The sequence below is a fragment of the Eublepharis macularius genome, chromosome 1, assembly GCF_028583425.1.
Source record: "Eublepharis macularius isolate TG4126 chromosome 1, MPM_Emac_v1.0, whole genome shotgun sequence".
NCBI lineage: Eukaryota > Metazoa > Chordata > Lepidosauria > Squamata > Eublepharidae > Eublepharis > Eublepharis macularius.
The window spans coordinates 92298196-92322308 of record NC_072790.1 but is presented as its reverse complement, the minus strand read 5'-3'; the positions used below and the strand labels follow the sequence as shown (position 1 = coordinate 92322308).

Here is a 24113-nt window from a genome sequence, read left to right as displayed (position 1 = left end):
GCACAAGCCGGGAACCGGCCTTTGCAGCCCCACCCGGAGGGAGAGACAGGCTCCCTTCCTGGGCATATTAGGCTTTGGCTGGGGTTGGAGCCAGGAGCCTTTAACAGGCAGCTCCGCTTTCCCTGGCCGCAGTTGCTTCGCGCGCTCAGCCTGAGTAGAGCACATCTCAAGCTCTCTCAGCCGAGCTCCTCTGAGGCTGGTTTTACTGAAGGCCCTCAGTGTTAGGTAGTAGTAGCTGCCTTAGAGAAGCTGTGATATCCCCCTGCTTGCTACCTTCATACTTCAAAAGGAGAGCCCAGGCCCAGCGCCAGGCTCACTGGTTTGACAGAGACTTTTTCATATTTACATTTGGGACCTGTTGTCTATCAGTCAGGGGGACTAAAGCAGGGTTATACCCAGCCCTTGAGGTCTCTGGCCTACCTAGGCTCCTCTCCCCCCAACAATGTTTTACTTTGTTGAGACAGAGTACTTGCAGCAGCAGCAATAGGCTTTGCTGTAGGCCACAAGGGTGAATTGTAGCCATCTGAGGGGTGGATTAATTCATACTTTATTGCTACTGGCCTAGCAGGGTGGATGCTGGTAGCCCCCCTCCCTCCCTCCCTCCCTCCCATCTAGGCTTGTCCCTCCCTCGCTGTTTACACTTACTTGGGAGGGAGTATTTCTAGCAGCAATAGCTTGGCCTCGGCCTTCAGGCAGCAGGGGACATTTTGCAGGAGGGCTTGGCAGTTTATTCAGTTGGGCGCAGCCATTTTGACAGTGGCACCCGGTGTCCTTAGTCTCCTTGCAGTACAGCCATGTTGTGAAGGCATCTACAATATGCACAGCTCCAAGAGCGCCCATTTTGAGTGTGGCATTTGTGTGGCCTGATTTGCCTCCTGCTTACTGGCAGGAGCAATCATTTTTGTAGGGCTTGTGCAGCTACTTGCAGACTCATCCTTTGAGGATGATAAAGAGGCTGAAGGGATGAAGGAAATACTGGGCTATACGTTTCTATCAGTCGGGAGGGCTGAAGCAGGGTTAGGCCCAGCCCCTGCAGGCTTCCAGCCTATCTAGGCCTCCTTCATCCCATTGTTTCACTTTATTTTGAGAGAGTACTTACAGCAACAGCAGTGAAGGCCTGTCTGAGGCCGGGGGGGGGGCGGGCTTGCGATCATCTGAAGGGTGGCTTGCTTCACAGATTATTTCTACTGGTTTAGCAAGGATCTACAGTCCCAGGGTCGTGGCTGGTTAAACCACCTGCCCCCCCTTCCCCTACTCAATTTTGCAGCATTTGTAGGCCGAAAGGGTTGTTTTTGTCACTGACGTCACTCACACCACCTAATGGCATGCTGTGTTGTTGCATCTGCTGAAACCTGCAAAGTTGTCACGCAGGGCACAGTAGTATAAGATGTGATCTGCTCTTTCTACCAGATTCGCACAATTGATGGCCGGTAGCGGTTCTGGCCTAGGCTGGTGTAAGCCGGTCATGTTGAGGTGACAGTGGAGCTAATTGACAAGTTTACCAGGTCATCAAGAGAGGTGGTGGGTGATGACAGCAGCAGCCATACGCCAATGGCATTGAGTAGGGGAGTTGTGGAAGTCGAGCAGGAGTGGCCAACTGACAGTGGGCAGGTGGCTATAGCAGTCAATCTGGCAGTATGTCTGGGTAAGTCAGCTCTGCTGCAGCCAGCTTGCAACTGGCGTTGGGGTTAACCAGCTGCCACTGGGTCTGCAGCTTCTACATCTTCATTATCATCTCCCATGCAGGGTTGGCCTTTGGTGGGTCTACCTCCTTGGCCTGGTTTCACCACTGGATCACTGAGTCATCGGTTCCTCAGCTTCCCAGCCCTGGGCTGGCAACAGAAAGCCAGGTGCAGGCCAGCTCTCCCCTTCCTCACCAGAGCCTCGGGAGCGCTGCCAGAGGAGGGCTAGAAGAGCCCTCCAAGCCAGAAGGCGCAGTGCCAGGCTAGCAGCACAGCACCGGCCCAGCATCGTTAGTGATGATGAGTGCTCGCAGGAGCAGGACTGAGACAGCCGGCAGGTGCTTGCTGTAGCACAGGCAGCTGAGCACTGTGAGGGTTAAAAGCAGCCAAAGAGGGAGTGGCTGCGTGGAAGCAACGAGTCCGCTTACTACTGACCTTGCTGCTGTGTTTTGAACTGATTCTCTTGTCCCTGACCTTGGCCTGTTCCTGTGGATGTGTTTCTGGAAGCCCCCTTTGGACTTGAAGCCATGAGTGTGCCAAATTGGTGCCTGAACCTTGGAACTGGGTGCTGCCCTGCTCGGACAACTTGGGAGTTTTCCCTTGCCTGCTGCCAGTGTGAGTCTGCATCGGGACAGTTTGCTTCCACCCCTCTCAATTCACATTCCTCCAGCTGTGGGATGGAGGAGGCTGCTGGCCCTGTTGCTATGGCTACACAAAGCCAGGTGTTACAGGCTCAGATAACGCAGCTCACCCAAGCTTTGGCTGCAATTCAACAGCAACTAACTGCCCACTCCACACCCCCACGGGGAAAATGCCCTGTGAGTGTGCCAGAAAAGTTTGCTGGAGACATAGAAGAATTTCCTGCTTTCCTTGCTCAATGTAAATTGTATATAGAACTTCGTGATCATGACTTTCCCAATGAGAGAACGAAGGTGTGCTTCATTTTGAGCCTCTTAAAGGGGCAGGCAGCCAGATGGCTACTCCACTGTTGATTGCTGACTCGCCTCTGTTAAATAATTTTGCTGACTTTGTGACTCACCTGAGCATGATATTTGACAACCCTTTGAAGGCTGAGAAGGCTAACCGGCGTATTAGAAACCTCAAACAGGGGAAAGGAACGGTGGCCACCTATACAACAGAGTTTCAGCTGATAGCTGTGGACCTGGGCTGGAATGAAGCTGCCCTAATAGACCAGTACCTTGAGGGGTTGTCTGAAAAGGTACTAGATGAGGTGGCCAGGGTGGAGCGGCCTATGACTCTCCAGACATTAATCTTACTATGCCTGAAGATTGATGGACGGTTGGGGAGTCAGAGACAGGCGCGGGAAGCAGCCTGGCCACAGCAGAAAACACGCTGGTCTCCCCCTGCTCCAGTGGGGGATGGTGCTCCTGGTAGGCAAGTGAGGGAAGGAGGGTCCCCAAGGATGAGAACTACTCATCCTCACTTATCCGAAGAAGAGAAAAGCAGACGCCATGCTCTGAATCTCTGCCTGTACTGTGGAGGTTTGGGGCATTATGCCAGTTGCTGTCCAGAGAAGGAAAACCGTCCTACCACAAGCAACCAACCCCAAGCCTCAACCCAACACAGGTCATCAGAGGGGTGGCATGTTGCCGGAACCGAGGGCCTACCCAGTGGTCCTCGACACCTTCTGATGCCAGTAAGGCTGCAGTTGCCAGATGCATGTTGGCTCTTGGTGTACGCAATGATAGATTCTGGTGCATCCCAGTGTTATATGGATGCCCAGTTCGCTACCCAACATCGAGTCCCCTTGAAACCTAAAGGGACACCCAGCTTAGTGGAGGCCATTGATGGCCGACTACTGCGTTCGGGGCCCATCACACAGGAAACTGAACTGTTGCTCCTACAGTTGCAACATCACCAGGAACGTCTTTGTTTTGATATAGCTACAATGCCTCGTTTTCCCATTGTGTTGGGGATGTCTTGGTTGGAACTCCACAATCCAATCATCAATTGGACTAAACAGGAATTACAGTTTGAAGACCCTTGCCCACATAAGCTTCACCCAGCTGCCCTGGGGGCAGCTACCTACCCAGCATTGCCAGGCCTCCCAGAAAAATACGCAGATCTCTGGGATTTATTTGAGGGAAAAGGAGCTGATCAGTTACCACCCCATCGACCATATGATTGTGCCATCAATCAGCTGCCTGGAGCCCCTTTATCAGCAGGTCGGCTATATCCCCTATCGGAGCCTGAACTTGTGGCCCTCCAGGATTTCCTGACTAAAAATCTACAGGGGGGATTCATCCGTCCTTCTACCTCACCCACGTCTGCTCCTGTCCTGTTTGTAAAAAAGAAAAGCGGGGAGTTACGGCTATGTAATGACTATCGGGCACTAAACAAGATCACCATCAGGGACCGGTACCCCCTTCCCTTTATTCCAGAACTGCTAGAACGTCTGAGGGGAGCCAAGGTGTATACAAAGCTGGATCTCTGTGGTGTCTACAACCTGGTGAGCATATGTCCGGGCGATGAGTGGAAAACTGCTTTTGCCACCAGATATGGCCAGTTTGAGTGCCTGGTAATGCCATTCGGTTTGTGTAATGCGCCCGCTGTCTTCCAGCGTCTGATGAACGATATATTCCGAGATCTCCTTGACAAGTTCCTCATAATTTATTTAGCTGACATCCTAATCTATTCTCAGGATGCAGCAAGCCATACTAAGCATGTGCGTGTGGTTCTGCATCGGCTCCGACAACATGGCCTTTATGCCAAACTTGAAAAGTGTGCCTTTGACCTCCCATCCGTAGAATTTCTGGGACACCAGATTTCCCCTCAAGGGATTGCTATGGACCCCCAGAAAGTCCAAGCCGTGCAATCGTAAAGATGTTCAACGTTTCCTTGGATTCGCAAAATACTACAGACAATTTATTCCTGAGTTTGCCTCCCTAGCAGTACCTCTGACAAGGCTGTTACACCCCCAAGAGCCGTCTCACTGGACACCAGAAGCTCAACAGGCCTTTCAAAATTTGAAGACCCGCTTTGCCACCGAACCACTCCTCAGGTACCCAGATCCTAGCCTGCCCTTTGTAGTTGAGACAGATGCCTCCAGCACAGCTATTGGAGCAGTGTTGTTGCAGCAAGAGATGACCACCAAGACCATGCAACCATGTGCCTTCTACTCCAGGCAGCTCACACCAGCTGAGCAAAATTACACCATCTGGGAGTGGGAGCTATTGGCTATTAAAGTTGCATTTGAAGTGTGGCGTCATCACTTGGAGGGCGCTCGTCACCCTGTTCAGGTCCGTACAGATCACCGCAATCTGGAGCACCTACAGACAGCGCGGCGACTGAATCAAAGACAGATTCAGTGGTCTTTGTTTTTTTCCAGATTTAATTTCACTATTTCTTATATTCCAAGCTCTCAAAATAGGCGGGCAGACGCCCTCTCCAGGAAACCTGAGTATGCTGCCCCACCAACAGAGGAACGACCACTAGCTACTATCTTGCCACCGGATAGCTTTGCAGCAGTGCAACCCATGACACCTCTCAGAGAGAGGATAAAGACACAGCAACAACGAGATCCCTTCGCAATGAAACAACTTCAGGCACTCCAGGACTCCCTGGGAACAATACATACGGACTTTGCGGAGCAGATGGGGCTGTTCACCCACCGTGGCAGGGTCTATGTACCATCGGGACCTTTACGGTCAGAAATTCTATATCTGATGCATGATGCCAAACCAGCTGGGCACTTTGGGCAGCACAAGACCCTACACCTACTGACTCGAGAGTTTTGGTGGCCTCGGGTCCAAGTCGACGTCACTCGATATGTGGCATCATGTGGGACCTGCTGACGGGCCAAAGACCAGCCTGGAAAACCTCCTGGCCTGCTACAACCATTGCCAACTCCTGCAGGACCCTGGCAAGCTTTGTCTATGGATTTCATCACTGACCTCCCCAGATCTAATGGCCACACAAGCATCCTAGTGGTAGTGGATCTACTCACAAAGATGGCACATTTTATTCCCTGTACTGGCCTTCCCTCTGCTTGTGAAACGGCCCAGCTATATTTGCATAACATTTTCTGACGCCATGGACTGCCTGCTCACCTGATTTCGGATAGAGGAGTCCAGTTCACCTCGCGGTTTTGGCGCGCCCTACACTCCCTCCTAGGGACCCAAGTACACCTCTCCTCAGCATACCACCCACAGTCGGATGGCCAAACCAAACGTACGAATGCCACGCTCGAACAGTACTTACGGTGTTATGTCAACCATCAATAGGATAACTGGGGGGCATTGTTGCCCTTGGCAGAATTTGCTTACAATAATGCGGTACACTCCTCCACCCACCAAACACCGTTCATGGCCAACTATGGCTACGACCCCCGGTTCTTCCCTCCAATTGCACCCAATCCAATGGTCCCGTCGGCTAATGATCTTGTCCAGGAGCTCCAAGCCCTCCATCAAGTCCTCCAGGAACAGTTACAGCAGGCCAAGCAAGCTTATAAAGCAGCTGCTGACCGGAAACGGTGACTGGGGGATACCCTGAAGGTTGGGGATCAGGTCTGGCTCTCAACCCGGCATCTGAAGAGCCTGCGACCATCCCGAAAACTGGACTCCAGATTCATAGGCCCATTCCCCATCGCAGACCAAATCAATCCAGTGGCCTACCGGTTTCAACTCCCACCTGGACTTCGGATCCACCCTGTCTTTCATCATTCCCTGCTAGTCCCGGTTTCCCCTCCAGATCCTGCACGCCCCTCTGCAGCCCCGCCACCACCAGTCATGGTACAGGGACATGAGGAATTTGAGGTCGCACAGATTCTGGACTCCCGATGGTGACAGGGACGCCTCCAATACCTAGTTGACTGGAAAGGATATGGACCTGAGGAACGGTCATGGGAACCCACCTGTAATATCCATGCCCCAGCCCTGCTCCATTGGTTTCATCAGGCATATCCGCAAAAGCCGAGTCCTCGCTCAGATGGAGGGGGGACCCATGGGGAGGGGGATGATGTCATGGACCAACCTGGCCCAGCAGAACAGAGAGGCTCAGAGGACTCTTCTGAGGAAGAGGCAGCTGGTGAACCTGACCCAGATCCACAGCCAGTGGCAGAGGCACTGCAGGAGGTGGCAGGCCCTGAAGGCTCAGATACTGATCCACAGCCAGGTCCCAGCACATCGGTTCCTCAGCTTCCCAGCCCTGGGCTGGCAACAGAAAGCCAGGTGCAGGCCAGCTCTCCCCTTCCTCACCAGAGCCTCAGGAGCACTGCCAGAGGAGGGCTAGAAGAGCCCTCCAAGCCAGAAGGCGCAGTGCCAGGCTAGCAGCACAGCACCGGCCCAGCATCGTTAGTGATGATGAGTGCTCGCAGGAGCAGGACTGAGACAGCCGGCAGGTGCTTGCTGTAGCAGAGGCAGCTGAGCACTGTGAGGGTTAAAAGCAGCCAAAGAGGGAGTGGCTGCGTGGAAGCAACGAGTCCGCTTACTACTGACCTTGCTGCTGTGTTTTGAACTGATTCTCTTGTCCCTGACCTTGGCCTGTTCCTGTGGATGTGTTTCTGGAAGCCCCCTTTGGACTTGAAGCCGTGAGTGTGCCAAATTGGTGCCTGAACCTTGGAACTGGGTGCTGCCCTGCTCGGACAACTTGGGAGTTTTCTCTTGCCTGCTGCCAGTGTGAGTCTGCATCGGGACACCTACCCTTTTTCTACAGTAGGGTGGCCTTATGGTTATGGCTCTCAATGGGGCCCAGTTCTTTATGCTTCTTCCGTGTATGGCATGGTTCCATATAGGGCATTGCCATTTAGGGACATGGCGTTTCCTCTGGGGGATCACTTAACACAGGCCACCCGGGACAAGATTATAAAAGGGGAATATGTGGATGTCTTCACCCTTCTCTTAAGGGAGCTGGAGAAGAAGGATAAAGATGATTTGGATAAGAGGGACAAAGAAAAGATTAGCCAGAGACGGATTAACTGGACTTGGTCCCATTGGTTGTCCGGCTTTCTTATTTACACAGGGGTATTGGTGAGGGTGCAGCCCTGGAGGGATCTCCCCCTCTTCCAGTACATGAACATCATTTACAGGGGATACACTGATTTTGAAGGAGTGGCTTGGCTGTGGTATGATAAAATATTCACACGCCTTGAACCCATGGGACCAAATCTACCATCAGCTGTGACTACAGATAATGGTCCCTGGTAAATCTAATCTAGGTGATAGGTCGGACAGTGGTCACCTGATTTTCTGGGCTTCACATGCATCAGGTACCCGCACTCCTGCGGGGCAGCAGGTTCAATTCTGGCTGCTTTGTTGGGACTTTACATCCAAGCGGGTGTGCAACAGGAAGGCCTGTAAATACAAGCATGAGTGCCTTTCCGGTGCTGGTATGCACCCATATGCAGCCAAGCAGGGCAGTAGACACTTCAGGAGCAGGGACAGTCAGCAGACAGCTGGGAAAGGGGCCCAGCCCAGTACAGCAGAGGGTACTTGAGCGCTTGCTGCAAGCTTACCCAAGGCGTTGTGACACCACATATTAACTTTTGGGTTTAAGTTTGGATTCCATATCCCCTTTCAGGGCTCTAGGACACCTTTCATGGCAGCCAACCTTTGATCAGTGGCTAGCATGGAAGAGGTGATCTGGACTTAAATCCTGAAGGAATGCCCTGAGAGTAGGGTTTGGGGGGCTTTTGATGCCCCTCCGGTCCCTTTCTTGAGGGTTTCTCCTTTGGGTTGGTTCCACTGATTCCACCTGAACACCTTATGCACTTTTGTGTGGTAGGGTCTTTCGATTAGGTCCATTAGGAGACAGGTGGCCACCTTGGCCTTTGCGAGCAAAGTGCGTGGCCTACCAGAATACACAGGTGATTTTAGGATCCGTAAAATGTTAGAAGGATGGGCCTGAGGGACTGGGGTGCATGGTGATCTTAGGCACCCCCATCTCCCCATCGGTTTTAAAGGGAGTGGGGGCTGCCTGTGGGAAAGTTTGTTCCTCTAAGTATGAGAGGAAGCTTTTTCTGCTGCTTCTTTGACGGCATTCTTTGGGCCCCTTTGGTTCAGTGAGTTGGTGTCTCAATCACATAGGGATGCGTCTGGCTGGGCCTTGGCAGCCCAGGAATCAAATTTGTGGGGGATAAGGTTTCCATTAGGATTTGGCAGTCCAAGACTGACCACCAGCAGCAGGAAACTCATTTTTCATAGTCCCCTGTGAGGATCGGGAACCTTGCCCCATTAGGGCCCTTAAGGAATATGTGGGGCTCCGTGGGGAAGGCCATGGCGTGTTGTTCCGCTATGAAGATCACACCCCATTAACTAAGTATCAGTTTGGGGCTGTTACAAAGAGGGTCCTTAAGAGAACTGGTTTGTCTGGAGTCAAATTCGGCACTCATTCCTTTAGGATTGGGGCTTCCTCTATGGCAGCAGCCATGGGGTATCCTCACTGGGTGATTCAGCGTGTGAGCAGGTGGAGGTTGGGTGCATTTAGGACTTACATGTGTATATTTGTATTCTGTTATCCGCCCTGAGCCAGCAAAAGCAGGGAGCGCGGAATACAAATACAATAAATTAAATTAAAATTACATCTGCCCCCTGCCTCAGTTTTAAGTGGTCATACTAATCGCTCTTTCCTTAGGTGCGATGTCAGGCCAAGGAAAGAAGAGAATCCTGATTTGTGGACACAGCATGGTGTTCTGGGCAGCCTACCAAGCCAGGAGAACGCTGGTTGGATCCTAGCTGGGCTTGATGGCTGTTGCCACTGTTGAGTAGCAGGTATGGCACAGCCTTTGGTGGCCAGTCCTACTGCCACTTTTGTTTAGGGAAAGGACGGGACCTCCCCCACATATTTTGGTCATCCACCTCAGTGGTAATGACTTGGGCTTAGTGCAGGGAAAGGTCCTGTCACTACAGGTAGCTGAAGACCTGTGGGTTATAAGCAGCCGATGGCTGGGCATGCTTATATTTTGGTCTGAGATGCTGCTAAGATGGGTTTGGCAGGAAACCTTAGATCCTAGGGCAATTGAGGGGGCCCGGCATAAAGCTAATCATGCCATTAAGAAACCCTTGGGGGATGGCTTGGGAATTTATTTACCATACCCAAGAATTAGGGCCGAATTTGACCACCTCTACCAAGGCAACGGTGTACACCTGTCAACAGAGGGCAATGAGATTTTTCTTGATAACCTGTGGCAAGGGCTTTGGTTGGCTTTAAGCCACCTGTGGGGCATGAGGGTCTAAGCAGAAGCTTGACCCTTGCGGTGGCAGGAGAGTTTTGGGAATAGGGCTCAGGCCAGTGAGCACTCAGAGGCATTTCCCTATGGGTGAGGAACAGGGTCTGCCAACAGTGCAGTATGCTTGTTGACGGCTACCATAACATGGGCAGACGCCTGCAGGAATCCCCAGGGACAAGGCCTTCCCTCATGCTGTATGACTGGGGTGTTAGGTGCTTGATGGGGGGATCCATTTGCCTGGCTGGGCAGGTTGCAGCCATTCCAGGGATGGCCTACACCCGGGCTGTGGGGCTTGCCCAGACAGGTCAAGGCAGAGGTCCAGAGGTGACCCCATGGCTTGACCTGTACCGCTTAGTTAGCCCTTGCCATGGTTTATGTTTATGGTCATGTTAATAAATGGCCCTTTGGTTCCAAGCCTGCATCTGTCTCTTCATTCTGGTTGGGGTTGCAATAACTGTGGTAATATCAGGTTCTTACAGGAAGGACAGCAGGTAACATACTAAGCTATGTCTGTGAAAGATGTTAAAGGAGTTACAGCAACAACCAACAAATCTTCTGGGTGCATGTATCTCTGAGTTTGAACAATTTTTTTATCTAATCAGATTTCTTGATACATTGTATTTATTACATTTTAATCTTCAGTTATTTAAAAATTAACCCAGTATTCTCAATGTATGATCTGTCTGTCTGTCTGTCTGTCATCTCTGGGAGTGAAGGCAGTATGGTATAGCCTGACCTCATCAGATCTCAGAAGCTAAGCAGGGTCAGTACTGGGATGGGAAACAACCAAAGAAGGCTCTGCAGAGGTAGGTACTGGCAAACCACCTCTGCTTCTCACTTGCCTTGATAGCCTCTTACTGGGGTTGCCATAAGACAATTGTGACTTGATGGCACACACATGTGTGTGTGCGCGCACACACACACATCTATCTATCTAATGAATACCTACTTAGTAGTTCTTTTATTATTAAAATATGGGCTTTTGGGGACTAAATGAGATCCCAATTCAAAGTAGGTGGGGAGAGAAGAAATATGGGTGTGTGTGTGTATATATATATATATATATATATATATATATATATATATATATATATAATTTTGAAAGATGAGGTAATGCTTAGATGATTCAGATTTGAACAATAAGAGTAACTTGACAGGAATCGTAGCAATCAAACATCATCTGTCACTGAAACATTAATTTGTTTTTCAGAAGTCTAAAACACATCAAAATAGTCATCAAAGAAACAAACTGGAATTTAAAAAAGATTAATTGAGAAATGAAAATATAGATTCCATGAACTTAAAAATAACCACATATGTACAAAGGAAGTTCTTGCTTTGGCTTACAATGTATCTAGAAACTTCCTTGCTTCCAAACACATCTCCTTGCCCTGATCAAAAGAATGTCTGTCATTATGAAAATCATCACCACAATTATCATTTAACTTCACCATACAAAACTCCCCCTGCAGTCTTGGTAATTCAGATGAATTGGCTACTTCAAAATTGCTATTGATAAATACAGTCAACTTGAAGTAGGTACAAGAGAGAGTGGTAGGACTTCTCACAAGGTAAGACTCTAAGCATGCTTTCTTGCCTCCCCTTAAAACTCAGATAGGGAATCTGTCCTTTGAAAAATCTCCAGCCCTGCTCCCTGTAATTAGCCACCCCCACTCCTTGAACCAAGAAGGACCATGTATCACATTAAGTTGGGTTTTACTGTATTGAGACAGAGTCCAACCAAATTTTTGGCATATCCTTCAAGCAGCAACCATAAGGTACCTTGAGTTCTCTGGGATCTTGGGCATTCTTCTCCATGCCGTGTTGGCACTATGGAGCAAGTCCTATCTAGACATGGGCATGAACCACAAAAAAAAAAAAAACCATGGGGTTTGTGGTTCGTGGTGTTTTCACGAACCAGGAACTATGAACCCCAACGAACTGGGGCAAGTTCACAAACCAGTTCGTGGTTCGTGGCAGGGAAAGGGGCATTTGATAATTTAAAGGGCCCTTTCCTGCTGCTTGCAAGCAGCAAGGCCCTTTAAATGGCCCAAAGCCCATAAATAGCCACGGTGGCCATTTGAGGGGTGGGAAGGCCCTTTTTGGCCTCCTCTGCTGCTCTGCAGGCCCACACAGCAGTGGAGGAGGCGAAAAATGCCCTTCCTGCCACTTGCTGGAGGAGGGGGAGGAGGCCGTGGGCCCACAGGGCAGCAGAGAAGGCCAGAACCACTGCTGCTGGGCCGCAGCCTCTACCACCCCAGCAGCAGAGCCAAGATAAGTGGGGGGCCGGGGCTGGGGCTGGGACTGGGGGTGTGTGGGTTGGGGTGGGGCTGGGGCTGGGGTTTGTGGGCTTTGGGCTGTTTAAAGGGCCCTGCCGCTTGCAAGCTGTTTAAAAGGATCCCCTCTGCCACCTGCCAGCTGATAGTTTAAAGGGGTCTGCCGCTTGCAAGCAGCAGGAAAAGTTTAAATGGTCATTTCCCCACTGCTCCAAGTGGTAGGGAAATGGCCATTTAAACTGCTCTTTTCCCTGCCACTTTGGAACGGAAAGGGGTATTGCCCTTTAAAATGAACCAGTAGACCAGTTCATGGTAGTTCTTGGAAATGAGCTTCCATGAACCACTGTTTCACGAACCATGAACCAGGCTGGTTCGTGGGGTTTTTTGGTTCGTATTCAGGTTCGTGCCCAACTCTAGTCCTATCCCATCCCTTTGCTTATAATATATGCCTTAATGCCATCATGTAGCATGATTTAAGAATGCAGTCAGTCACCCTTGGCTCTGAATTCTATCAATCAAAAGTTGCATTGGCCATTAGAATGACTCCTAATGCTTAAACTTATTGCCTATATGAGCTCTGGTAGAAAGCAGTGCAGATGAAAAAACTTCCACTTAGTCACTCTGGAACACTGGCTGTAAAGCATGTCACTTAGAGAAAAAAATCCAGCTTGCAGATATAACTGAGTGATCATGGGAGAGATAGGTAGATATGCTGAAACTGGCAAGAAACTGAGGCTGAAGTAGTGTACTCCACTTAAAGGCCCTAATGCATCCTTCCATTCACATTCTTTGACCAGTTGATTGAATCCCTTCCAGAAGTTTTGACAAAATCTTTCCCCATCTGAGTGGTAGGTAGGAAAAATTCCTCTCTGGTTGAGTACATTTGTAATTAATTCTTCTTTTAATATGACCAAGCTTTTATTAAACAAACTGAACATTTCTAGTATTTTGTCAATTCCATCTCAGGCTGTAGATGGTTTATATATATATATATATATATATATATATATATTGTACGTACAGACATCTTACATATCTTTCTATGTATTAAACACTATTAAATGAGTTAACATGTTTTTATTTCATTTTCTAAATCAATACAGCTGTTAGACACAGACTCACACTGCCCACTACACCTGCCCCATATCATCATAAGCTGTAATTTCCCATTACTTTTTAATAAATGGGTTTGCAGACAATTTTCAATCTGCATGACAGCTTTCCTATTAAAACCAATTTGCATTACTTTTTCAAGTGAGCATTTGTGAAACATGATTTAAGTGATCTATTAAAACTCATATTTTACATGCAGTTGTATTCCTTTCATCCAGTAATTTTGAACTTCTATCGATCAAGCTTGTTTAGAAGGGCTTTTATATTAATCTTTTTGTACTAAGAATATTAGACTGATGTGTTCTTTTATTTTCTGCTGCTTCAAAAACATCCATTGAGCTCCTCATTATATTAGGGTTTATTTGCTGCTTTGCACTTCCAGTTACTGGGCACAATCCTTTATTTCTACAGTGTCATCTATGAAGAATGATCCCCATTAGGGGTGCCATCATGTGACCAGCATCCAGAGACAATGAGATGGAATAAGAGTAGCTAATGGTCACATTGAACACCTGTAGCGTATATACAAGCAGGGGACCTGCAAGGACTTGTGGGGAAGACATTTCATTTTCTCCTCCCTCACTGCCTTTTTCCCTTCCATGAAAGCCCTCATTGCCTCTCCACTTTTTTTGCTTCTTTCTCTTCTTCCCAACCACCAGCCAGCCTATCCTCTCTGTCTCTATGTTTCGCTTTCCGTCCTTCCTTCCCCTGCTGTTTCCATTTCCCCAAGAAAACTGGCTGAGTTATGCACTGTCTGAATCTGGGCTGGACTTAATTGCACAGAGAGAACCTGCAAGAACTTGAGTGAGGGGAACCTCGCTTTCCCCTATATCTCCTTTCCCACACTATGGCAAAGTGGTGACTTGAGCCTGGATATACCAAATCCTAGTTTAAGACTCTAACCACTACACCACACTGGCTTTTGTGAAGTGGCTGATGTTGAACAATAGAAGGCAGCTGGGCCTAGAGGAATAATGCAAGTTATGTGATGGCAAGTTGTTTGGTAGTTGCTGATTGGTGTGGCACCAATATATCCTACCACAAAGGCCTGGAAAGGACCCTGTCCAATCTCTCTGCCTTTTATTGACAGAAACCAAGGTTTAAGGCTGACACTAATGTATGACTCCCTAGCTGTAGTAACTGAGGGCATTGCTTTCTTAAAGCTACAGGTGCTATTTTTTTTAGGATTTCAGATTTTTCTGGGGCATTTTTCAAGTTTATAGAAAGAAGTGTTCTGTTCAGAAGAAGTCTGTTCATAGCTCCGGTCTCTGGATTTAAGTCTCCACAGATTTTGCCACATTGAGATATATTAATGATGATGCCAATAACAAGTGTGTAAATACACAGGAAAATAAACTGTATAAATGCAGAAATATATGAACATAAAAGGGAGGTAACACACATGATAATGTAAAAAGTTGCTAGTCAAACTCCATTTCAGTTTTCATCAGAGTATTTGTATTATCCTGTTTATTCAGTTTTAAAATGTGTGCCTGCTATATGCGAGGCAAAATTTCATCCACTGCTGTGCTAACTACTTTATATTTCTACATTTATACTGTTTATTTTTCTGTGTATTTACACACTTGTTATTGGCATAATGAATTTTGCATATTGAATTTTGTTGTTTTTGTATGCTTGTCATATTTTTCAAAGTATTGGTTCAGGAGATACTTTCAATTTTGTGCTTACAATGCACCCTATTTTTTGTTTACCTTCTTTACTTGTGTACTTTGTTTTTGTACTGTTGAGGGTGTTCTTTCTGGTTTTCTATAGCATCCCAGCTTGCCTCCCTGCCTGACTTTGAAAGGTGAGCATGTTAATTTCTATTAAGGTTTTCACTCTGCTATGTAGAAACCGTAGTTCAATCCATGTAGTTCTAACTAAGCATCAGCATGATAAATGTTGCCAATAGGGGTGTGCATCCCAAAAAGATTTGGGTTTCCCACTTTGGGTTTACCCGAAGTGGGGAAAAAATTCGGAAATACCATAATTCCTAAGTGGCAAGCTGCTTCAGAATTCTAGTATTTACTCGCTTCGATATGCTCTGTAAATATTCAGAGCATACTGAAGTGAGAGGGAGCAACTCCCCCCCCACCTCCCCCCTGGGGCAACTCCTCCACTCCCACCCCCCACCCACTTACCTGGCCATCGAGGAGAGGGGAAGGGTGATCAGCTGAGTGGTGGCGGCAGCATGCACGAGACCACCATGGAGGCCATTTGAGGGGCAGAAAGGGCTTTCTCCACCTCCTCCACCACTCTGCAGACCTGCAGGGCGGCAGGGAGGGCCGGAGCCACCACTGCCACCGACACTGCCAAGGTAAGTGGGGCTGGGGGGGCTGGGGATGAGATGATGTTTAAAGGGCCCCGCCACTTGCAACCGACAGGAGAGGGGCCCTTTAAACTCAGTCCTAAAGCTTTCCAAAGCATTACGAATGCTTCAGAAAGCTTTGATTCAGGATTTCCAAGTCTTTACGGATCGGGTCCAATTCAGGTATTTTACCCAAATCGGAAACCCGAAGCGCACATCCCTAGTTGCCAACTGATAAAAAAATGTAAAAGGAGCACATAACTCCAATGCAAATTATTTTAAACAGTGCATGTTCTGCCCATGATGATCGTGGGACATCTATATACTCCAAACAAGAAAGCAAAACTGCCACCCACCTAGCCCACCATGCTGCCACAGCAGAAAGTCCAGTTCCCAGCTTTAAGGTAGAACAGCATTTGTGTCTTTGTGGAAGTATGAGGAGGGAACAGGCAATTAGGCCCAAGTTTAGAGGACTATAGGTTTTCTCTCTGGTCCACAGTTCATGTTGAAAAAGGGCTGCAGGACGCTGGGCATCCTTGCACCAAGGTTTTTGAATTTACTTTTGTTGCAGTTACTCATCCTTTGCTATATTCACAGGGGGTCGCTGGTTAAGAGGATGAGGAATGAATTTTATCCAAGGCAGATTAATTAATTGGCCCTGGCATTTTTGCCTTCCTTATAGCAAAGAATATATACTGCATGTGTCTGGTTGTACTGTTAAAGAGAGCATAAACACAACTGCTTACTGGTATTTGGGCATTGGCTGGGAACATTGCTGCTGCTGCTGCATTTATATACCACTCTTCTAGACAGATTAGTGCCTACTCAGAGTGGTAAAAAGTGTTGTTGTTGTTATCATCATCATCTCCATAATACAGCTGGGGAGCTGGGGCTGAGAGGAATGGCCTACTCAAGGCCACCTGATGAGCTCATGGCAGTGCCTGACCACTTAACCACTAAGCTGCAACAGCTCTAGTACAGGTTGTGCAGGGTGGGCTCCCTGCATGATCATAAAGGGGGGGTCCCCTTAAGGAGGGCATGGTACACAGCAGCCAACTTTGTGGATATCACATAGACCACGCACCCAGGAGGATGGTGATGTGTAGGAACAGTGGTTTATTCTGCATCCAGACTTAATACCAGCCCTCGCTCCTTGGTTACCTGAAGAGGTAGGTTGGGAAAGGTGCTGACAGCAGTTGGGTTATCAGCTGCACCCATTGCCCACAGCCTATGCTTCACCAAGACCTGAAGAAAAGACTAAAATGAATAAAATTGTGGTCTGATTCTTCCCAGCACAGAGTGTCTGTGTTTCCTTCCCCCCAATCCCACCCCATCCCGCCCATGGGCTGGTCCCCATTCCAAGCACAATGCAATACTAATCAAAATGCTATTTGATTTTAATTGCAAGCACATTTTCATTTCTGGTGTTCCAAATGTGTTTCTGACTTTTATGTCACTGGCACCTTATGCACTATTTATGTGTAACTAATGTAAAAGTAATGATGAAAACTGTATAAATTGAATAGGAAAGTTTTGATCCAAGGAAACTTAAACAGTATACAACTCACGGCCCTGATTTGTACAAAGAAGACAGAAAAATGAAAAATGGATTTTTGAGGTGAAGCAGTAGGGGTACAAAATTTGGTAGCTTCTTGAAATGTTACATGTAAGTCACAGAGCAAATTGACAAAATTATTCTAGGTACCTTTTCAAGGCCTTCCTCCTTGAGGCTAATCACATCTAAATCAAAATCTGTTCTCAAGCCATTGGTTTTGTTGAACGTTATCCTGCCAGTGAGGCCTTCCCAGTGAGCCTATGAAAGTAAATAAGGGGGGAAGTCATATTTAAGCAATAAATGAGAAGCAGAAATTAAAGTCATCCAAAATGGAAATATTAATAATTCATTAAGTTTAAATAAATTTCCTTGTGGCTGATTAAGAATAAAATTCTTACCCAGTTCATGAATGTTCAGCTTTTCTTTTATATATGTGAATTAAATCAACTTTCCCCTTAATCTCAACATACAATTCTTTAATAGCTTTCCATTTTCACACACAGAAAAACGCATCTCGCTTAAGGTGCTCGAAGGCTGCATTTGGAATTTTTATTTCAGTTCCTCTTTAGGGGATAGGAATTTATTGCTGCCTTTGCCTATCCTGTAAATAAGGCCTCAGTTTTGTGATGCATTGAGCCATTTTGGTTCCCACTGTGGCAACACTCACCAACGGCATATGCAACAGTGGACATTTCATTTTGGGAAGCACAATCCCCTTCTATTATTAATTGCTGCATGCAATGCGATTCTGAAGCTGGAAAGGCAAAAGTATTATACTGTGATGCTCGTTTCTGAGAACTGAAAATAAATGTATCAATTTTGCACTCCTATAGGGATGTGATTTTTCCTTTGCTCTAGTTGCAAAACAGGAAAGAAATATCAGGCCAAAGCAGACAGGAAACTGGAAAGGAAAAAAGGACAGCTCAGCAGTACCATTTTGAAGGTGCTTTTATGCATCATTAGTTCTTTATTATAAAAATGCTGCTGTCTGTCCATTTGCACAGCAGGTCCACTAAAGATTTTACCATGTATTTAAGTACGGTAGCCTGTTACCACTGGCAGGAAGAAGGTATTTCCTCTTAGACATTATTGATTCTATACCCCACCTCACCCACCTCACAGGGTGTTTTGTTGTGGGGATAATAATAACATACTTTGTAAACTGCTCTGAGTGGGTGTTAAGTCATCCTGAAGGGTGGTATATAAATCGAATGTTGTTGTTGTTGTTATATAGATCCTGAGTTCTTGTTTTCTTGGCTTTTCAGAAAAAAAGTTTTGTTTGTTCATTTTGCATTTCCAACAGGGCCCTCCTGTGTTTTTTTCATTGAGCACACTGTGACAACAGCCAGGCAAGGCTGGGTGTGTGAGGCCAATATATTAGTACTATCACTACTGATCCAGCGCATAGGTGTGACATTTGACCCCAGAATCAAATGCCCAGAGTAGTATTACTGAGACATATCTAGACTATGACAGAATTGAGGGGCCAGATTATTCTCACTTATGATAAAGCTAAGTTCCAAAAGATGTATCCAACGGATCTCCTACCTCACCACAAATATAAATAGAAATCAGTAAAGCATATAAGTACAGTGAGTTACAGAAAAACACTCCTAGAAAAATGACAAACTCTCTTGCCCCTGACTAGAATTGGTTTGTCAGTTATGAGAGTCCTTGAAGAACAAGGGAGAAAAAGATTTCCTCTCTACCGTTCTAAACTGAATTGTTTACCTAAGCTGATTGTTACCTGAACAGGTAAAAATTCATAGCCCATACAACAAAACATGCCTCCCCAATGATTTTAAGGGTGAAAGAATCCCAGGGAAGCTTCAGATCTTTGTTTGGGGGGTGGGGGGTGGTGGAAAGAAACTGAGGGCCAAGCTACAAGTGACAAATGACACTTGAACAGCAAGTGAACAGACTCACATGTATTCCTCCCTGTTCACTTGCGCTCCACTTGCACTCCACTTGTGCAGTGGAGCACAAGTGGAGCACAAGTGAACAGGGAGGAATACATGTGAGTCTGTTCACTTGCCATTCAAGTGTCATTCGTTACTTGTAGCTTGGCCGTGGGTTTCTCTGATCAGTTTCTCTCTCCAGCTCCAACAGTGTTAGACTCTTAATATAGTTCTCTTTGTGCCTTCATCAGTGACAAATGCAAAAATTACTAGTTCTGCCTGAGCTGAGAGTAGTACCTAGGACTTGTACAAAAATGAAGCTAAAAGCACACTTTACATGTGGGTAGATTCTCATCTTAATATAGCAACTCAGTCTGGAAGTTTGGAGGGAAACAGTGTTTCCTCCATAATAAAAGTAAGTTGGACAAGCTATAGGTAAAGGAATTCAAATTTTTGAGAGAGATACTTAAGGAACTTTGGTACCTTATTGTTATCATTATTGTTGCTGGTGATGGTGTTAGTTCGTGTACATACAGTTTGAATATTTATCCAAAGTATAGCTATGGACTTTGGAAATGAAAAATGTGCACTTCTATCAATAAAACAAGGGAAGATTACTGAATCTGAGGGAATACAATTTGTCAATGGAAGCAGTATCAAAAGCTTACACTGTAAAGGAAAACTGCAAATATTTTGGTATATTGCAAGCTAATGATATTGTGATACAATTGTGAAAAAGAATACATTAAAAAGGTTTGAAAAATACTCAAGTTGAAACGAAATAGTGGAAATATAATTCATGTTACAAATACCTGGGCCACCCCAGCCATGGGATCGCTGCACTGGAATTGTAGCTTGAACAAAAGCTGAACTGAATGCATTAGATAGCAAGACAAAGAAAATCATGACAGCTAATCATGGCCTACATCCTTGTAAGATGTAGCAAACGGCTAATGCAAGGGATATTGGAAAAAAAAGAGACAGGGGGACTTAATATTAGTCGCACAAAAACAGCCATTAAGAACAAACTCTATAAAAGCAAAAATTGAAAAGACCACGACGATAGCAAGTATAGATTATCTAATGAGGTGAATGAAATGATTAACCATCTCATTAGTGGATGCCATAAGATTGTACAAACTGACTATAAAAAGTGCCATAACAAAGTACTGTAATGCTGCATTGGAATTTATACAAAAAGTACAAGCTACATGCACAAAATACTATTGGGAGCATAAGCCTGAGAAAGTTGTTGAAAATGAGAACGTTAAGATCTTATGGGATTTAAAAATCTAAATGGATAAGAAGCTAGAACATAATACTCTGGATATTACTGTGGCTGAAGTAAAGAAAGTCAAACTTATGTGGCAAGCCCAGGTGACAATCAAATTGAGAGGAAATAGACTGAAAAGATAACAAAATATCACAATCTATTATTTGAAGTTCAGCATCTCTGGGAGAAACATACAACAGTTATTCCAGAAGTGATAGGAGTGCTAGGTGTGATTTGCAAAGAACTAACCAAACACCTTGGTGATATCAACATAGACAGGATAACAACTGGCCAGTTGCAAACAGCCACACTACTTGGAACATGCCACATACTAAGGTGATGCCTCATTGACTCCTAGATTCTTAGATAAAATTTGAGTCTCTTAGACACCAAAAATTCCAGCCCAAACATGTGGTGGACTGTAGAAAATAGAGATAGCAACAACAGCAACAGTTTATTTGCATTCTGTTCTTCTGGACAGATTAGTTCCCACTCACAGCACTGAACAAAGTGAGTATTAATATCTCTACAATACAGCTGGATAGCTGGGGCTGAGAGAAGTGGATTACCCATGGCCACCTTCAGAGTTCATGGCAGTTGTAGGTTTGTTATAGAACAGGGAATTAAAGAATTGTTGGCACTAGTTAAGTGCTCCATTGCAACCCAACTACCTAACCATTATATTACACCAGGTCTCATTAATATTAATGTTGTATGGACTACTGAACACAAGAACATTTTCCATACACATCTCTATTAGTCTGAATTAATTTTTTTCTTGTTAACCAGTACTGGAAAGACGTAGAAAAGTCAGATACAGTATCAAGTGGGGTCACACAGTGAGGGAATCTCATTTCCCCTCTCGCTCTTTCTTTTTATCTTTTGGAGGCCCATGCCTGCAGTCTCTCCCCTTTCCTTCTCTCCCTCCCACCTGCCTACTTCTTTAATTTTTCCTCCCACTGTCAGCTACTCCTCCTTTCCTTCTCTCTCACCTACCCACAACAACTTTTTTTCTGTCTCTCACCCTGGCAGTTTCTCTGTCAGTCATTGACTCGTTGGGCCTTTTCTAACTAGGGAGGAGGATTCTTTTGGATCCTCCTCCCTCCAGCTTTACTCTCCCTTACTGATTTATTAAAAAAAACTTTTTTAGTCTTTCCCCCCTCGTCCCCACAATGACACCAAGCACGGCTTGGAATCCTCAGCAGTGTTGTTTGGGGGATGACTAACAACCCCCTAATTGGCCACCCAAGTCTCACAACATTTTGGTTACATTCTTTTCTTAAAGAAACAGACAGTGCTTCCATGATTTTAGGGACCCTATTTTTCTTATTTTTCTCCAAACCTGGGCCTTCCCACAGGGGAGAAAATAACCCCTATCTGAACATAGCTAGAGGGTTTATTAATTTATAAATGCAAACATATTGCAATTTGGTTTCTCTACAAATCCAGTGGGGTAAGTTTTTATGATCCCCATTTTGAGACTGAGACACCAGGGTTTGCCAAGACCACTTTGGGAGTCTACTGACTTGGGACTTGAACCTACTCCCCATCCTGCAGAATAAACCAGCCCATTTGCAAAACCTTAGAGCTTCCAAGAACAAGAAAGATTGTGACAATGTCACATAGTTATATTTTAACAAACAACCTTGATAAATAAAACTTATATTTTACGATTATTTTAAAAAACAATATATTCTGGATTGTTTGAGAAGTATATAATCTAAATCAGAAAATGTGGATTTTACCAAAGCTTATCAGCAGCTTTGATAACATACCAAGTGTATGGACACACTTCTGTCTTAAAGAAGGAATGAAACTGCATCACACATGTAAGCAATGCATCATGGTATCTGCTAGCAAAACATTCCTGTTATTTGTGACTTGGGTTATTACAACTCTAGCTCCTATTTTTTATGAAACATTTCAGTGTGAACTGCCTATGAACATACATATTCATCTTGACTAACAGTCTCATTGCAAGAGGTATCAACAGATGGAGAACACAGAATGGCAAGCTGGAGCATATTTTGTTAGTGACATACCTCTTTAATGAGATTCATAAAGCGGGTCCCAAAACGCCAAGGCTTGTGCCGATTACACTGTAATGAACTGACAGTCATCTGTGGGAACTGTTGGACAGCCACTGACACCACATGAACGGCATCATACATTAAAGCAGCATCCGTCTGAAATTAGAATGTAATCAACACTGTGAAAATGCCCCATTGAAAGTGCATGACAGACAGCAGGTATGAGAGGAAAACAAATCCTTCTTGCCTCTTGTTGTAATAAAGGAGAAAAAATGATAATATGACTAGCTGAAGACAGCTTATTAAACAAAACAGTACTACTAAGAGCTAGCTGCAAGTTGCAATCACTTCGTCAGAGCTTGATTGGTGGGGAATGCCAAAGGCTCTTCCACCAACAGGCAGAGAAAGGTGAAGGGGCTAGGATCCACAAACTATTCATGGTTTTTCTCCCCTTATCTCTCTTCTCAGTGGCCAATTTCTCCTCTCCCAATTCCTAAGGAAAATTAGGAATTTGGAAAAGAGAAAGAGGAAAATAGGTTTGGGAAAAGCAACCAGAAACTTATTCTTTATAGTGTTCATGAATACTGTCTCCTCCATCTTTCTCAGCCTGTTGGTGGCTGCAGCCTTCAGGAATCAGTTGTTAATACAATATATAGCCAACTGCTCCTTCAGAAATGTCAGACTCGACTCAAAATATTTCCTTAATTTTCTGTCTTGCAATGGATGTGTAAAAACTCACTGTTCGCAATCATTGCCATACTGTTAACTAACATACTCTAAGCTCATTATTAGTTGATTATATTATAAAGCAGACCCATACTTGAATAATCTGCACATGCGTTCACATATACCCACACATGCCTGTATGCACACTATGTGTTTATCATTATTAATCATGAATATGAAATAAAAAAATGCTGGAGGATGTTATGTAATCTATGAAAATATAACAACATTCCATTTATATACTGCCCTTCAGGACAACTTAACGCCCACTCAAAGCAGTTTATAAAGTATGTTACTATTATTCTCACAACAAACAGTGAGGTGGGTGGGGCTGAGAGAGCTCCAAGAAGCTGTGACTGACCCAAGGTAACCCAGCTGGCTTCAAGTGGAGGAGTGGGAAATCAAACCCAGCTCTCCAGATTAGAGTCCGGCACTCTTAACCACTACACCAAACTGGCTCTATATTTTATATTTCAATAATTCTTTCAATTTAGGACCAAAAAAGTGAAAATTCATGAAGAGTTCTGCAGCATTTGTTTAACTGAATTACAACAGCAGAAAGGAGTGCATTATTGTTTATTACTTTACATATAAACTGATTAAAATTACTTCCACAGGTGCTTGAGGGGAAAAAATCTTCAAAACTGTAACTCAGCGGGTGGGGGGAGGATTTGGTAAAGTGATTTGGTTTGACTGAGAATTGAATTCAATTTTAAAACAAACGGAACAAAAACATTCTTCATGTGTTTTCTACTTCATGTCTAGCTTGGCTTTCAAAAGCAAAGGTGATTCTCATGGGTATTGATGATAGAATTTAATGACATTTTAAATTAACTAGCTTAATTACTAAGGTTGACAAGAAGTTTATTAAATGGCTTATAACAATTTATATGTAATTTTAGTCTATCATTGCCTAAATTAAAAAAAAACATGTTCAGATCAACAGGTATTGTGCTAGCTATGGTTGGTAATGCTACAGTCCTTGAAATTAACATACTTGGAAACTGAACTGACCCATACTCACAGTGTTCATCTAGTCTTGAATACCCCCATACTCTTAAAAT

At 45.3% G+C, this 24113-nt stretch overlaps 1 protein-coding gene across 2 annotated transcripts in view; it reads right to left on the bottom strand.

The window, feature by feature from the left end:
• Positions 1–24113, bottom strand: part of GRIK2 (glutamate ionotropic receptor kainate type subunit 2) — a 786155-nt gene that overhangs the window by 334934 nt on the left and 427108 nt on the right. For both annotated transcript variants that reach the window (XM_054974427.1, XM_054974423.1), the window contains exons 7-8: positions 22336–22479; positions 17273–17380 (exon numbers count right to left, since the gene is read on the bottom strand). In XM_054974427.1, the coding sequence (XP_054830402.1) occupies positions 17273–17380; positions 22336–22479 (252 nt within the window). The remainder of the gene's footprint in view (positions 1–17272; positions 17381–22335; positions 22480–24113) is intronic.